Below are 15,607 nucleotides of genomic sequence, written 5' to 3' on the forward strand. Positions count from 1 at the left end.
GGGAACCCTAGAATAACACAGCCTTGGACCAGAATACCAAGGGAAACTTGGTACTCTGTTTATTAAAGGACCCATGTACACACCCCTGAACCCTGAGTTGTTTTTTTTCTGGAGGTTGGGGTGGAGCGGTTAAACGTGTATGTACCTGTTTGTGTATGTGAGTGAGGAGGCCAGAGGCCTCAGACCCTATGGAGCTGAAGTTCCAGGCAGGTGTAAGCTGCCTGACATGAGTGCTGGGCATGGAACTCAGGGTCTCTGGCAGAGTAAAGCAGAAAGCATACCCTTAACTAACGCCTCATCTCTCCGGAACCCCCAAGGATGTAGCAAGAAAGACCATGATTGAATCCAGCCGGTCCGGAGGATGGTTGGAGAGGTATTGAGACTGGAGAACATTTCTGCCTTTGAGGGCCCTGGCCTCTGGTAAAAGCCTAGTGCGGGTTTGTTCTGGGACGTAACACATTTATTGTAAAGGCATTTTTATTTCGAACACGGCAGTTCTGGCAGGAGATCACGTCAAAAGATATTCTATGGTCTGCGATCCAGCTGGAATATAAACACCTTTAATCCAGGAGACAGGCAAGCAGATCTGAGTTCAAGGCCAGCCTGGTTTGCTATTGTGTTCCAGGGCAACCAGGGCCACACATAGAGAAAACCTGTGTCCAAAAAAAAAAGTATTCAGCTGGTGTTGTTATGCTTTGTGGACCTATGTTTTGGTGTCAGGTCATGCTGGTGAAAGTACAGTCTCTGCTTGTCATTTATACTAGGCAGCACTGCCAACAGGTTCATTAGTTTTCACTCCTGTTAGCTCTTTTTTCCTAGACCCCCCCGTCTCTCTGCCTACATTCCACAATTGTTCTTTTACACCGTTTACATGCTAGCTTTGACAGTAGTCATTGACAACAGAAGTTAGAAAGAAGCTACACTTCCAGGTGAACCTTTGCAAGTCTGGTAGATGGCCATGGCGGGTGAGTGTGGCAAATTTGGTGAAGCAGCTGGTGGGGTTTTCCAGAGGCCAAAGAGCGCTGAGACCTGTCTGTGGGGTCTAGCCGACATGTGTACCCGGAGCCTTGGCAAGCAGCCCTCTTCTCACATCCTCAGTCCCATGCCCTGATAATTTAGAATACCCAATCAGATCGTTTCCATATGCGGGAGACACAGAAGCCAAATGTATAGAAAAAAGCCCCATTGCATTTAGAGCTTGACCTCCACGCAGGCACAATAAACTGTTTTCTAGAGGAAAAGACAAAAACATCTGTGTCCCTTTCCCCCCACCAGAAGCTGTTCAACATAGGAATGCTACAAAGTTCACTGTCAGAGTATTTTGGGGCGTCTTTAATGCTGTGCAGCCCTGCATCATCGGCCTGCGCAGCACCTGTCATTGTACTCAAGCGCAAACTGAAGCACTGGTTTCTAACCGAGCAAAAGCGTCATCAGGTAGCACCTGAGGCCGAGATTTCCCCTGTTCAATGAATCTGCCCACCTGTCTCCACCAATGTACTTGAAAGCCCATGCTCCTACAGTTCCTGTTCACAAGCACCCTTTGTACATTTCAAAGCCCTTGTGCTAGCCTTGCTGGCTCTCGTCATCCCCCCAGGCCTCCCCCTCTCAGACAGCAGTTCTCTAAGTAAGCACAAGGTGCCCCACCCCCACTGCCACTATCCTGCCATATCCATTATTCTACTGCCCCTTCTCTCCAAGATAGACCTGGCCATCTCCAGTCCGTTTCTGCTCTGGGCTCTTCCAGATGCCTCTGGGTGTTCTCTATTAGATATAATAAAAACCTTCCTGTTAACCAAGGAGCGGCCATTTTGGTTTCCTTACTGCAGCCCCCACATCCAGGGAGGACTACGCTTACCTGCGGGCACACGGACAGATTGTTGGGATTGTTGTAGGGCTTACGTTGCTTCAGTAAAATCATGGTTGTAGGTTCTCCTTCAAGATCTGTGACTTCACTAGCACCGAGCATCTGGGTAGTCTCCAGACATGGTTTCTCTCCTGTTGAGTGGGCTGACCTGGTGCTTTCTTTGTGTAGCTGTCCCTGCGTTTGGCAGCTTCCCTAGACTGGAGGTTAGAGATGGAGAGGGAGGGAAATGTATATAATGCTACGGTAGCTTAAGAGAAACTCGGGTAGGCCAAGAGTCCTGCCTGTTGGTTAAAAGCCAATTGGAGGGGTGGGGGTGGGTGCCCTTGGGAGGGAGTGTCACAGTGGGCAAGGGGCACGCTGCAGATTAAATTCAAAAACGCCTGTGCGTTTTCATGGCTGCAAACCACGTGTTCCTGCAAGCCTGCCTAACTAACCTCAGAGACCACCGTTGGACACGCTGCTGCTGCCTGGCCTCAAAAAGACTTGAGAAACTGTAACGCTCTCGGCGCCATTTGTCTGGTTTTTCAGCTCACACTTAAGAAAGGCTTTTCTCCTGCCTCTCCCGAGTTCGTGGCTGCCTTCTGGCTGAGTGGAATCTTCCCTTCACCTGGCCGCTACCCACCTGACGTCAGTGACTGCTCCTCTTGACCCCTGAAAATTTCACCTCTAGGTCAAGTCTGCAGTTCTCTCCCGGATCAGCAGGGTCGCTCGGCGCCCTCTGCCTGTGGCTTACAGTTCTGCCAGCCCTTGGGGCCCAGAAGTTTCTTCCTCTTTCCTGCTGGTCTGGAGTTTCAGTTTCTTTTCTCTGCAGCCGGTGAGGGAGGGGCTGCTGGGAGGCTGAGCCGAGCCTGGCTTTTCCTCCCCGCGTCACCCTCCGGGCCGGGAGGTGAGGACCCAGAGGTGTGCGTGAAAGCGCTGAGGAAGGGCGACGGCTCCTAGGAGGCGAGAACTCAGTGAGGCATGTGGGAGGTCAGTTCGGGCACGGATGAGTTTGGAGGGCGACCGCCTTAAAGTGCAGCGGGGAGGTTTGGTTTTCTAGAGGAGGCCGCGATCGCTAGGCGAGCCCCTCCCGCTTCCCTGCCTTGCCAACAGGTCTGGGCCCTCAAGAGCTCCCTGCACCCCTTCTCTCTCCCATCCTGTTCCCTCTCCCCTCTACCCACCAGAAAGTGTAGAGGTTCAGGGGCTCGGGCTGAGGGGCGCCTCTGCTGCCCTCCTAGCAACCACCGGGGGTCTGTCAGTGACTCCCTAACACCCTGAGCCCTTGACCTGCGTGAAAACGCGCGGGTTGCATAACCCCGTCTCACTTTTTAACCCTCTGTATCTCTGGAGCTGAATTTTAAGACTCTTTGTTTTTACCGAAAAAGAGATTTTCTGAGATTGATCTCACCATATCGTCGAGGCCGGCCTTGGCCTTCTGGGCTCAAATATCATTCTGCCTGAGCCTCTTCAGTAGCCGGGACTGCAAGCCTGTGCCTCCCCCATGCCCGTCTTGCTCGCTTCAGCTTCACCAGCCATAACTGACCCTGGGCTTGTTGGTCGTTCTTCCTTCTTGCGACTTTGCCCTGAAGGTTATGTTGTTCGCTTGCTCAGAGCTAGATTAACAAGAGTTAGCTCTTGCTGGGGAGAGCCCTATGTGTTGTTCTTGCTAAGTTCTTGACCCTGAGTATTTCCCTGTTAGTATGAGCATTTTGCGCCTTGATGGGCAGGTTTAACACCTGCCATTGTCCAATACCCTCACTTTTCAGAGTTCACTTGACCTCCCTTGTTCTGAGTCTGCACTTGAAGGCTAGAGATAATGGTTGTTGTGACAGTAGTCATGGCCAAACACAGAATATAATCGGTTTTGTTTGTTTGTTTGTTTATTTCTTTATTTTATGAAAAATATCAGTGGAAATAAAGTATGTTTCTGGTATGAAAAAAAGTATCATAAGCATCCATACAATATTTGCTATGAAGTAAATCTACAAGCTTGCACTAGCTAGGACTGACAATAAAAAATTAAGTAACTTCCAGACTGTACAGGAGGGTAATGCTGTGGTTCACAGTTGTGAAAGATTAAAGCTTTTCAGCTCTTGTTTTAGGAGTAAACTTTGAAGTAGAATCTCTGTTTGGTTTGGGGTTTTGGGTTCTGGAGACAGGGTTTTTCCGTGTAGCCCTGGCTGCTTTGGCCTCAGACTCAGAGATCCTGTCCCCTCCAGGACCTTCTGTCCTTACCCCCACTTCTCCACAAGACTCGCTATGTATGCTTCCCCCAATCTTTGGCTGTGAGTGTCCGCATCTGCTCTATCCACTGCTGGGTGGAGCCTCTCAGAGGACAGGTGTGCCAGGGCTCTTGTCTGTGAGCTTAGAATAGTGTCAGGGGTGGTTCTCTCCCATGGGGGTGGGTCTCAGGTTGGCCCAGGCAATGGGTTAGACATTTCCTCCGTCTCTGCTGTATCTTTATCCTTGCACATCTTGTAGGCAGGGTAAATTTGTGGGTCCACTAGTAAGAGGAGCCGGGGCTGTCTCTGCCATGGACTTTGTTACCTGCTTTCTGGCCACTCCCCCTCTGGCAGAGCTGGCAGAGCGGCCTTGCCAGGCTCGGAGAAGAGGACAAGCTCGGTCCTGATGCAACCTGATGAACTGGGGTGGGCAGGTGAATAGGGGCCTCTCCTTTTCAGAGGAATAGGAGGGATGGGCAATGAGGGAGGGAGGAGGCTACCATCGAGATGTAAAGTGAATTGATTAATTAATTAAGTAATTAAAAAAGAAAACACAGATCCACCCTCTCTGCCTCCCTAGTGCTGGGATCAATGGGGAGTGACACTATTGCCAGGTTGATTTTTGTTTGGTTTTGGTTTTAGTTTTTAAATGATGGAAGCAGGAAAACACTCCCAAACCTACCGGGGCCCAGAGTGACTGTCCAACACTGTACTGTAGGGGCAAATACTAGGAAGGAAAGAGAGACCTTGTCCTCTGCCCTGTGCTATGCAGACAGGTCTTCTGCATTAGACTGTGCTCTGTACAACTCGAAGGCCTGTGTTACCTGTTTTCTGAGTTTCTCGCTCTTCCTCCACCTTTCTGTGCCACCACGACAGTCTTCATCTGGAGTGTTTCTGTCCCATTCAGCAAATTATTATTGGTTTGTCCTTTGTTTCAGGTTCTATCTGTTCAGAGCTGAAAACTTAAGTGCTTTCTGCCATCATATCATCCAGCTTGAAGGACACAGAGAGACTGTGCTGTTTTTAGTTGCCTTTGTAGACTGATCCACCAGTGTTTGATAATCTGCCTACCATCCAGCATTCCTGAAGAAAGAAGAGCCCCAGAAGTTAGGACAGGAAAAAAATAGGGGAGGAGTATAATGTCTTCAGCAGTTCTGGTGAAGGTACAGAAGGATGCCGCTTGCCCTGTCTGCCGAGAGCTTTTGACAGAACCCCTGAGTCTAGGCTGTGGCCACCATGTGTGCCAAGCCTGCATCACCAGGAACAAGACCAAAGTAATCAACCCCAGAGAGAAAAGCAGCTGTCCTGTGTGTGGTACCAGATTCTCATCTAATCAGCCTCTGGCAGATGCAGTAGAGAGACTCAGGGAAGTCAAATTGAACCCTGATGTTGGGGAAAAGGGAGATCTCTGTGCACAGCATGGAGAGAAACTCCTTCTTTTCTGTAAGGAAGACAAAAAAGTCATTTGCTGGGTTTGTGAGCGTTCCCGGGAGCACCGTGGTCACCACACCTTCCTCCGGGAGGATGCAGTCAAGGAATGTCAGGTGAGGCCATGATGGAGGAAGACAGGGCAGAAAGCGATCCTTAGTAACAAGTCTTACCTTGCCATCCATTCTCCATTTATCCATTCTCTCTCTCTCTCTCTCTCTCTCTCTCTCTCTCTCTCTCTCTCTCTGGGTTTCAACACAGGGTTTCTCTTGTGTAGCCTTGGCTGTTCTGGACTTTGTAGACCAGGCTGGCCTCAAACTCACAGAGATCCACCTACCTCTGCCTCCCTGAGTGCTGGGATTACAGGCGTGTGCCACCGAGTCCGGCTCCCAACCATTCTTGATTCACATTGCCACCATCGTATCGTATTGAGCCCTTAACGTATGTTTGGTTCCTAATACCTAAAAATATCGTTTCTTTCCGTTTGTATAAGGGTTGGCCTGCAGAACACACAACCTCTTGACCAAGAACAGAAGGTTTTGGGCCTCTTTCCCTTGCATTGCTTGGGTGGGGATTGCTCTCTGAGAGTTCCTTTCACGGCTCCTCTCAGCAGCATAGCTGCTGGGGAGCCCTGAATTGGGAAGATCGTCCTGCGAGGAAAGGATTGCCTTGCTACATGGTCTGTACTGACTCTGAGGAAAGACAGTGTGCAGATGGCGATGTTCTCCTCTAGGGATAGAGAACACGTCTACCTCCTGAGGTTTGCTTCTATGTCGTAAACACTAAGCACCACCTCACAGCTTTTATAAGCTGGTCCTTTCTGGGAACAACCTAGCCTCTTTTGCTAGTTCTTTGTCCTGGTGGAAAGCATAATACATACAGTTCCTTCCTCACAGGAGAATCTCCAGAACACTCTCAAGAGGCTGAGGAAGGAGAAGGGGAAGGTGGAGAAATTGGAAGCTGACATCAAAGAAGACAGAATTTCCTGGAAGGCAAGAGATTGTTCTTGAGTGATAGATACTGAGAGGAGCCTTAGCCAGACTTTCCTTGGTCCTAAACCAATTGGGCCCTTTGTCATTTGTTTTTTTCCAGTCGATAAGTCTAAAACTATTTGATAAGTTACTTTTTAGGGATGAGAGATGGGAGCAGATTGTTGTAAATACACACACATATTTGAAACTGAACAAAAAGATAAATAGTATAATGTCAAAGGCTGGCAACGTCTGTGTTCTCTTTTCTACCAAGGCTCCCGCAGTTCTGGAAGACACCAGGTAAAAACAAACAAACAAAAGACAGTTTCTCAAACCAGGAGTGCTCATTCAGGGAGGCATGAGTGTCCAAGACATCTGTCCACAATGTGAGCCTCATTCCAATCTTACGTTATTTTTGGAGGTGGCTTAGATAAGACAAGGAGAGGGCTGTTTGTCTTTGGTTCTTGTTTGGGTTTGTTTGTACTGAGGGGAAATCGGAAGATAAAAATATAGCATCCCCCCATATTGCTGTTCTGTTCCTACATCCCTGTAGTTTGAAGTCTTATTATCTTACACTGACATCTTACTCCTGTCCATTCCTCAGTGCCAGATCCAGACCGAAAAACAAAGGATACAAACGGGCTTTAACCAGCTTAGAAGAGTCCTGGACAAGGAGGAACAGAGAGAGCTGAGCAGACTGTGCGAAGAGGAGCACATGATACTGGACAACCTGGCAGAGGCGGAGGCTGAGCTGGCTCAGCAGAGCCAGTTGGTGGAGGATCTTATCTCTGATCTAGAGAATCGGTGCCGGTGGTCAGAGACAGATCTGCTGCGGGTAGGAAGATGTGGCTCGCGGCTGAGTGCAGGCACACTGCCTCTTTCCTCCCTGTACTTACAACAGTGTTGGACAGAACTAGTGGAACAGAATATTCTCATCTCCTTTCCAATCTTGAGGGAAAACTGAATGTTTTCCCCCATTAAGTATGGTATTATGGGAAGGTTGGGGTAGGAAGGTATTACGCATCTTTCACAGGTTGCAGAAACTGCTTTCTCATCCTGCCTGCTTTCCTTTTTTCTATGTAGAAGTTTGTCAAATGCTTTGGTTGTTTGTTTTTCCATCATTGAGATTGTGTGATTTTTATTCTTTAGTCTGTTAATACAGTCTGTCACATTGACTTAAACTAAACCTGCATTTATCGGATAAATATTTTGCCATAACTATAATGGCCATGTGACATGATTTTTGTTTTGGGATTAAAAATTTTTAACTACACACAGTAAATTTTTTACTGTGTATGTGTGCACATGTATGCATGCCCAAGCACCACAGCTCACACGTAGCAATCAAAGACAGCTTGTGGGAGTCTGTCCTCTCCTTTCACCATATGGGTCCCAGGGTTGAACTTAGGTCATCAGGTTTGGCAGCGGGCACCCACTGACAGCCTTGACTGCTCTGTTCTTTTTTGTATCCAAGCACTTTACTAACAAGCCATATTCTAGCCCTGGGATGCGTTTGTTTGTTTGTTTCTTTCTTTCTTTCTTTCTTTCTTTCTTTCTTTCAACTTTTAGTAAAATTCAACAGTGAGCTGGGCATGGTGGTGCAGGCCTTTAATCCAATCTCTCAGGGAGGCAAAGGCAGATGGGTTGCTGTGAGTTCGAGGCCAGCCTGATCGACAAAGCAAGTCCAGGAAAGCCAAGCCAAGGCTACACAGAGAAACCCTGTCTCGAAAAACAAACAAATAAATAAACAAAATTCAACAGTGAAGCCACGGTTGGCTTTTCTGTGCCTGAAGCTTGACTTGCAATCTAATCTTTTTACATGTTTTAATTCTTCTGTCTTCTTGAATCAGTATTGGTTTGTTCTGTACTTCTGGGAATTTGTTCAGCTCCTCTACTTGTTTATACCACAACAAACGGGGATGGGAATCCAGGGCCTCACACTTCCTAGGTAAGCTTTCTATTACCAAGCCAAATTAGACCAGCTGGCCTTGAACTCATGGAGATCCACCTGCCTCTGCCTCCACAGAGGCACTCCACGGAGGAGTGCTGGCATTGGGGTGGTGTACCACCACACCCAGCTTCTTCCTAGTGTGAAAAATTCACCTCTTCACTTTTTTTCCTGGTGTGTCTAGACAAAGAGTTACCAGTTCTGTTGATATTTTGATGTAACTTTAACAAAAGAAGAAGGGAAGAAACTGTATTTTTAGCCAGTCTTCCTGGTAATGTCAGCACCTCAGAGGCTGAAGCAGGACGATCAACGGTTGAGTGTCACCCTGGACCACATTTGGAGAGGCGATCTGAAAAAATAAAAACAAAATGGAATAGCTCGCTTTCGATCCTCTGACTCGGTTTCTTCTTCTTTCTCCTTCTTTGCTCTTTTTCACTAACCCTGCTCTAATTCTCAACCTTTGTGTTTTTTCCTTCTTTCTAGGATATGAGCGGTATCTTGAAATGGTGCGTCTGGGTGACCCCAGTGGTGCTTCTGTGAAATAAAGATAAGTTGGTGACTGTCCCGATTCGTCTCTGTCAGTTTGACCCAAGCTGGACTCATCTGAGAAAGAACCTCAGTTGAGCAAATGAACCCATTAGATGGGCCTGGAGGCAAGCCTCTGAGGCGTTTTCTTGATGCGTGGTTGATGTAGGGAGGTCCAGTGCCACCCTGGGCCCATGGTCCTGGATTATATAAGAAAGCAGGCCGAGTAGACCACGAGGAGGAAGCCAGGGAGCAGCACTCCTCCATGGCCTCTGCTTCAATTCCTGTCTCTGGGTTTCTGCCTTGAGTTCCTGCCCTGACTTCTCCTCATGATGGATTGTGATCCAGACATGTAAGATGAAATAAATCCTTTCCTTCCCAAGTTGCATTTGGTCATAGTGATTTTTATACCAGTGGCAAAAGTATCTCCCAGACGAGGGACATGTGGACGACACTATCCGGAACTGCTGGTCCTGGGTGGAGACTTGATTGTTTCATCCCACTGAGACTGTGGCAGCTTAAAGTCAGAGTTAGGGCCACAAAGGGCATTAGAGATATCAGAGTCATTTTCCTGTGATTTCACGATTTCACACTCCCTTCCTGCTGCCAGTCTCGGATTATTTCATAGGTGTTTCTTATGTCGAAAGCCTTTCCAGAGCCTCAGATAGGACAAGGGGCATTGCTCATTCTACTTACTTTGCTCACTGAGACTAGAAGGTTTCTACGGAGTTTTAAAGACAGACACACCTTGGGATTTGTGGTTCTGATCCAAGTTTCCAATAAGTAATCTCTTGTTTGGCATGCTTTAGAAGCTCTTGTGTTAAAGTGTAATCCTTGAATCTGTAGTTGCCAATTTGATAGCATCAACTTTCTTTAAAAACACATGAAATTAGAAATAGGTTCATTTGAGGGTTTTATTGGTTTTGTTTTTTTTTTGAGACAGGGTTCCATGCAGCCATGGCTGGTCTTGAACTTGCTAAGTAGGTGAGGCTGGCCTTGAGCTCCTGAGCCTCCTGCCTCTGCCTCCAGAGTGCTGAGATTGCAGGCAGGAGCCCCTAAGTCTGGCTGACCATGCTCATTTTAAGCCATAACTTTCCTTTTGTAAACCTTTTCCCCACAATCACCCATTATCCTGCTGTGGCCATCCCTGGAGCTCAGTCTTTCTGCTCGCCACAACCATCTGCTATCTTTAATGGATGGTGGATACCACTAGGCTCCAGGCTTTGGACTAGTCACTAACTCACAGCCTGTCTGTGCAGAGTGCTACATCACAGGACCCTCAGCTTTGCTCTTCATTTCCTCGAGAACTCATGTCCTCAGCCCAACCCTCAGGGCTGTAGCAAAGTCTTCCCTATGCTTTTTATCCAAATTTGTATTATTTCCTTGAGATTTCAAAAGAGGTGAATGTTATCCCATGTTTAGAAGACTGTGATTTCAAGTGGTGTAGACCCTTCCAATGTCACATAGCAGGTAAGTGGGAACATATTTCACAGAAGCCTATGGCTTCTGGTTCAGAGTCAGGGCTTTCCCATAGGCCTCTCAGGTACCAAGTACATCAGTGATGTGGAAGGAGATAAAGGCAGTTGTGTTAACCGGAGAACAGCGTGACAGATGTGATTGTTAATCCATTTCTTCACCCCTAGGAGTCAGATCTGGACACTGAAGAAGCCGAAAGCCATTTCCAAGAAACTGAAGACGGTATTCCAAGCTCCCGATCTGAGCGACATGCTACAGAAGTTTAGAGGTGAGTGAGGAGAGTGTGCATACAGCATTCTTGTGTCTTCGGGTAAGTTTAAAAGTAAAGTTGAAGAGAGTAGGGAAGTCAGGGAAGACGGATTCTGTGAGGAAGAAGATGTAGTTGCGTCTGAGAGAGCACTGTAAAGTGTCTGCTTTGTCCTCTCATTTACCAGTTCGTAGCTCCATAGTACAACCCTTTCTTACCTGTAGAGCAAAGTATTACCTTTTCTAAATTTTTGCTTCTAATAAAACTCACCACCTCTTTTATCGTTTCAGAGCTGACAGCTGTCCGGAGTTACTGGGGTAAGAATTTGCAGATCGTCAAATCTGTGCTCTTGTGACCTTTCAGAAGTGTGTGCTTCAATGAGGTCTCGTCGCCTTTGTCTCCTGTGTTGCCACATACATATCATGTGCTCCTCCAAGGCTCCGTGTGGTTGGTGGTGCATGCTTATTATCCCAGCACTAGGGAGATGAGTTGCATGTCTAAGGTTTAGCCTGGGCTACTTAGCAAGACCCTGTACTAAACAACAACTATATAACATTTTTGTATTGTTTTATCATCTCCCACAATCAATCAATGTTATTGTCCCCCAACCTCTCCACTGCTCACTTGTCACAGTGTCAGTAAGCAGGCTACCTCTGTATCTGCCACCTGATCTTTTCTTTCTTTTTTCCCCTTGCAGCGGACTTCACATTCAATCCAGAAAACCTCAATTTGAATCTTACTCTTTCAGAAGATCACAGACAGTTGACTTCTGTGCCCATTTGGCCATTTAAGTGTTATAATAATGGTATCTTGGGCTCCAAATGTTTCTCCTCAGGAAAACATTACTGGGAAGTGGATGTGTCTCAGAAGAATGCCTGGATCCTGGGAGTGTATGCTCGGAAGCGAAATTTAAAGTTTGATGTTAGAAGAGGCAAAAGTCAGCCAAGTGTTCACCACAGATACAAACCTCAGAATGGATACTGGGTTGTAGGGTTACAGGATGGATCGAAGTATAGTATCTTTGAGGATTCTTGCAACGGTGACCCTACAGTTCTGACCCCCTTCGTGGCTGTCCCCCTCCATCGGGTCGGGGTTTTCCTCGACTGTGAAGAGGGCATAGTGTCCTTCTTCAATGTCACAAACCATGGGTCACTCATCTACCAGTTCTCTCAATGCTGCTTTTCCCAACCTGCATATCCATACTTCAATCCTTGGGACTGTCCAGCCCCCATGACGCTGTGTCTTCTCAGCTCCTGAGTTTTCTTTCTCATCAGTTTCTGTCTTCTTGCCTTAATGCTCATCTGCATCTGGTCTCTCTTCTATCATGCTTAGATGTGGTTCACCTGGCATCATTCAGGAGAGGTACTTACCCATTTACTCTTACTCATATCCTCAAAGACATCTACTCAAGCCTGCAGCTAGGTCATTTAGTATAACATCCGTGTCCTCCAACTTCTGTGTTTCACTTTGTCTTGAAGAATGGCGAAGAAGCCTGCTAGCCGCTCACTCATCCCTGCTGTTTAAAGAGTCCATAAAGACTGGCCCCTGCCCACCACTAATGAGTTTTTAAGAATATGTTGGTTTGGTCAGGATACCTCACGTTCAGAAGGAAGTCAAGAAATACAAAACATAAACAGCAGTGGTAGCCTAGAGTTGGAGATACACAAATTCAGGTGCATCCTACAAAGTATAATAAGTTCAGAGGTAAATACACTGAAAATTCAAGTGCACCTAACTTAATATCCTTGTATGAAACTAAATATCTGTAAATATAAAATGCTCACTTGACTTGTATATAATAAATATATTTGTGATTTCTGAAAATTGTGGTTTCCGAAATTGCTTAACTGTTCTATGCAATAATTTTGTGCCCTTCTGAGTAATAACAGAGATTTCAGTTTCTAAGTTCTGAAATTCTGTTCTCAACTGTCCTGATCTTAAGTTCTATCTTTTTTATTATTTTTTTAACAACCTTTTCATTTGTCTGTTTATTACTCGTATGTGCAAACCACATCCCTTGTGTGAAGGTCAGAGGACAACATCCTGGAGTCAGGTTTCTTCTTTCACTATGTGAATCTGAGGATTGAACTCAGGCAGGCTTGATGGCAAGTGCCTTACCATCTGAGCCATCTCCCCCCGCTCTCTGATTTCATTTTATAAAGCTTTTAATATGGATGTTAGTACATTTAGCCTTTTAGGAAGGTTTGAAAACTACAAAAGCGTGGGCTCCATATTTGTTTGAATACATAGCACCACACCCAGGAGCAGCTGTTGCCAGGGACAGCCCTTCACGTTCAGGGCTCTAGCTTGTGGTAAAGCACTCGCTCTCTTGTTACCATCCTAAGCACTTGTCTTTCTGTTTAAGTTAATTTAAACCCTAAATGAGCACTAATAGACTCTCTCAAGATAAGAAAGGCACCGACATCTCTAGTGAGTTACACTTTATTATAAAGTAGGGACAGTTATTAGAGCCACAGAGTTGAGAGTTTTCAATTTATAGATCACATGTGTTCTTCTCCATAAACAAAGACGTTTCCCTAAGATACAAATCTTTTTTTTTAAATATAATATATGGTTAAGTTTATTCCTAAGTGTTCAATTTATTTTATGGATATCATAAGTAACATTATTTTCTTAGTTTCCTTTTTTTGGATTTTTGTTTGTTATTTCTGTATAATAGTTTTTGCCTGTTTCAACTTTATCGAAAACAGTTCAAATCTTAGTTTCATTTCCTGTTGGTCTGATAAAACACCCTGAGGAAGGCGACTCAAGGGAGAAAGGGGTTTCATTTGGATTCCAATTCCAGGTTGCAGTCCACCATTGTGGGAAAGTCGAAGGGGCTGAGGCTAGATGCATTACACCGGTAGTTGTGAGCAGAGTCATGCGTTAATGCATGCCTGTTCTCAGGTTGCTCTGTTCATCTCATCGTATATATTATATAATACATATTATGTATAATAAATATATGTTGTTATAGACAAAAATGAAAATCTCAACTGTTCTATTTTATCAGTAAAGACTCTGGAGCCAGATGCTAGGATGAAAACCTGCCAGCTCAGAGAGGCAGAGAAAGTGTCCAGCTGACCTTCCTTCTCAGCTCAGGTCTGGTTGAAAAAAAAAAAAAAACAAAAGGCTCACTAGCTCACTAACTGACAGCCCAGGAGGAAAAGGCCAAAAAGACAGGGAGCTGAGGAGCTGAAGCCCATGCTAAAGCCAGAGCTTGGGCTAAAAGCCCCTTCTTCTCCATGCTGTCTAAAATACCCCTCAACTCAAAGTCCCTCTGACTCCTTAATCCCTGTCAGCTGGTTTCTTGCTTGTCTCTTGTCCTAGTGTTAACTTTATTAAATCCTGTGTACGGAAAGCTCTTGGATTAAAGGTGTGTGCTAGGGCTGGGTGAACCACACCACAATCACCTGTTTACAATAAAAAGTTCTTGGGTTAAGGGAGTGTGACAGGGATCAACCACACCAAACAAGAAACAGGGTTTTACAGTTCACGATTTTGTGGTTCACAATGGGGATCAAAGATACTGCAACATAGATATATTTGCTCATTTTTTGTTTGTGTTTGTAAACTGAGTAGAGCCCAGTGTGGAGTCAGCAGCTGGGGGCCAGTGCTGAGTGTAACTAGTGACTGGCAGCTGGTTCTGATTGTAGCTGGCTGCTGATAGCTGGTACTGATGGTAGCCAGTGAAGGAAAAAAAGAATACAGATCCTGCACACAAACACACTTGTGTAGTACAATAAGGTAAAGGTGTTGGACTATAGTGTATATTTATTATTTGCTCTAAGATTGCCACAGCGGTATTATCTTACCCGACATCACAAATAATAAGGCACAGACACCTGTTAGATTTATCATGGCCTTACTAACCTTGGACTGGGCAGATATTTCACTTACACTGTCTCAATATCCTCACCATCCATCTCCCAGCCCCCATCCAATGCCATCCACCTTAATCCTCCTCAATTGGACCACCTTTCATCCATAATCCCATGGTGCTTGCTTTTATTCTTTATCTGGGCCTTTCCTCCATGCTGGCATTGGAGTCCTTTCTTCAGTCACACGTGTTTTTTTCTCCAAGATAACCAATGGTAGTGCCCTTCTTCCTCTATTTCCGTCCATCTCCAAAGCCTAGGAACTTTAGCCACGCCTACCCCATTCTGCCCCGCCCAGGTTTAGGCCATTTAATGAACCAATCAGGTATAATGTTTTAGGCAGGTTTACACAAACAAGGAAGTTGTGTGTTTGGTGGGCAGTAGCCAGATCTTGAGTGCCAGTAATTAGCATTAGACCAACCTCCGACATTCCAAAAACCTCATTCATACACATACACACACACACACACACACACACATATTCTCACTCACACATTGGGTAAATAGAGCAAACTCCAAGGGGCAAGCTCCAACCATTGTACATACGTGTTGGGTGGATGGAGTAAGCTTGAATGAGCCATCTCCTGCCACTTTACATATATACATATAGATATGTACATATAAACACATCTGCTGCATGGAGCAAACTCAAATGGCTCCAACAACTTCATTTTTTCTCCCACAGCTTATATATTTCAACAAAATCTTTAAAGCAATACAAAAATCACAATGTGGTTACATTCTGCTTTTCTTTAAGTAAATGATTACAATGAGCATACATAGGAAACATATCTGTACCATTTTGCCTTTGGTACAAATGCTGCCTACGTCAGCACAGTCAGCTACTTGCAGTGTGTATAATTTGTGAAATTTTCTCCTTAATTCTTTGATGAAGAAGCATTATGGTGAACCTGGCCTACAGCTAAGGTCCCTTTTTTTTGTTGTTTTGTTCTTTTGAGAAAGGGTTTCTCTGTGTAGCCTTGGATATCCTGGATTCACTTTGTAGTTCAGGCTGGCCTCAAACTCTCAGAGATCCACCTGCCTCTGCTTCCTGTAGTGCTGGGATTAC

The 15,607-nt window shown here is 45.7% G+C and overlaps 1 protein-coding gene and 1 long non-coding RNA gene across 6 annotated transcripts; one reads left to right on the forward strand and one right to left on the reverse strand.

Annotated features, from left to right (window-relative positions):
- Positions 1 to 438: 438 nt before the first annotated feature.
- Positions 439 to 2,625, reverse strand: LOC132647283 (uncharacterized). Its single transcript, XR_009585649.1, has 3 exons — positions 2,487 to 2,625; positions 1,856 to 2,061; positions 439 to 653 (listed from the first exon to the last, which is right to left on the reverse strand). It is a non-coding gene; the product is annotated as an uncharacterized LOC132647283 (long non-coding RNA).
- Position 2,626: 1 nt separating this feature from the next.
- LOC132647282 (E3 ubiquitin-protein ligase TRIM34A-like) lies at positions 2,627 to 12,484 on the forward strand. Of its 5 annotated transcripts, none has more exons than XM_060367765.1 (8): positions 2,627 to 2,750; positions 5,004 to 5,609; positions 6,390 to 6,485; positions 7,069 to 7,299; positions 8,896 to 8,918; positions 10,581 to 10,681; positions 10,951 to 10,977; positions 11,358 to 12,484. In XM_060367765.1, the coding sequence occupies exons 2-8, from the start codon at positions 5,205 to 5,207 to the stop codon at positions 11,915 to 11,917; spliced, it is 1,443 nt and encodes a 480-aa protein (XP_060223748.1). In that variant the 5' UTR covers positions 2,627 to 2,750; positions 5,004 to 5,204; the 3' UTR covers positions 11,918 to 12,484. The 5 variants fall into 5 exon arrangements, with proteins under 5 accessions (XP_060223748.1, XP_060223747.1, XP_060223749.1 ...); XM_060367764.1 differs by having other exon boundaries at positions 2,696 to 2,833; XM_060367766.1 differs by lacking the exon at positions 6,390 to 6,485 and having other exon boundaries at positions 2,696 to 2,833.
- The last annotated feature ends 3,123 nt before the right edge of the window (positions 12,485 to 15,607 follow it).

The sequence above is a fragment of the Meriones unguiculatus genome, chromosome 14 (assembly GCF_030254825.1).
Source record: "Meriones unguiculatus strain TT.TT164.6M chromosome 14, Bangor_MerUng_6.1, whole genome shotgun sequence".
Classification (NCBI taxonomy): Eukaryota; Metazoa; Chordata; class Mammalia; order Rodentia; family Muridae; genus Meriones; species Meriones unguiculatus.

Bases quoted from the DNA above. Each gene is read 5' to 3' on its own strand.
- LOC132647282 (XM_060367765.1), top strand. From the start codon at position 5,205: ATGTCTTCAGCAGTTCTGGTGAAGGTACAGAAGGATGCCGCTTGCCCT. The intron at 6,486-7,068 runs GCAAGAGATTGT...TCCATTCCTCAG, and splicing joins AAGACAGAATTTCCTGGAAG to TGCCAGATCCAGACCGAAAA. The intron at 7,300-8,895 runs GTAGGAAGATGT...CCTTCTTTCTAG, and splicing joins CAGAGACAGATCTGCTGCGG to GATATGAGCGGTATCTTGAA.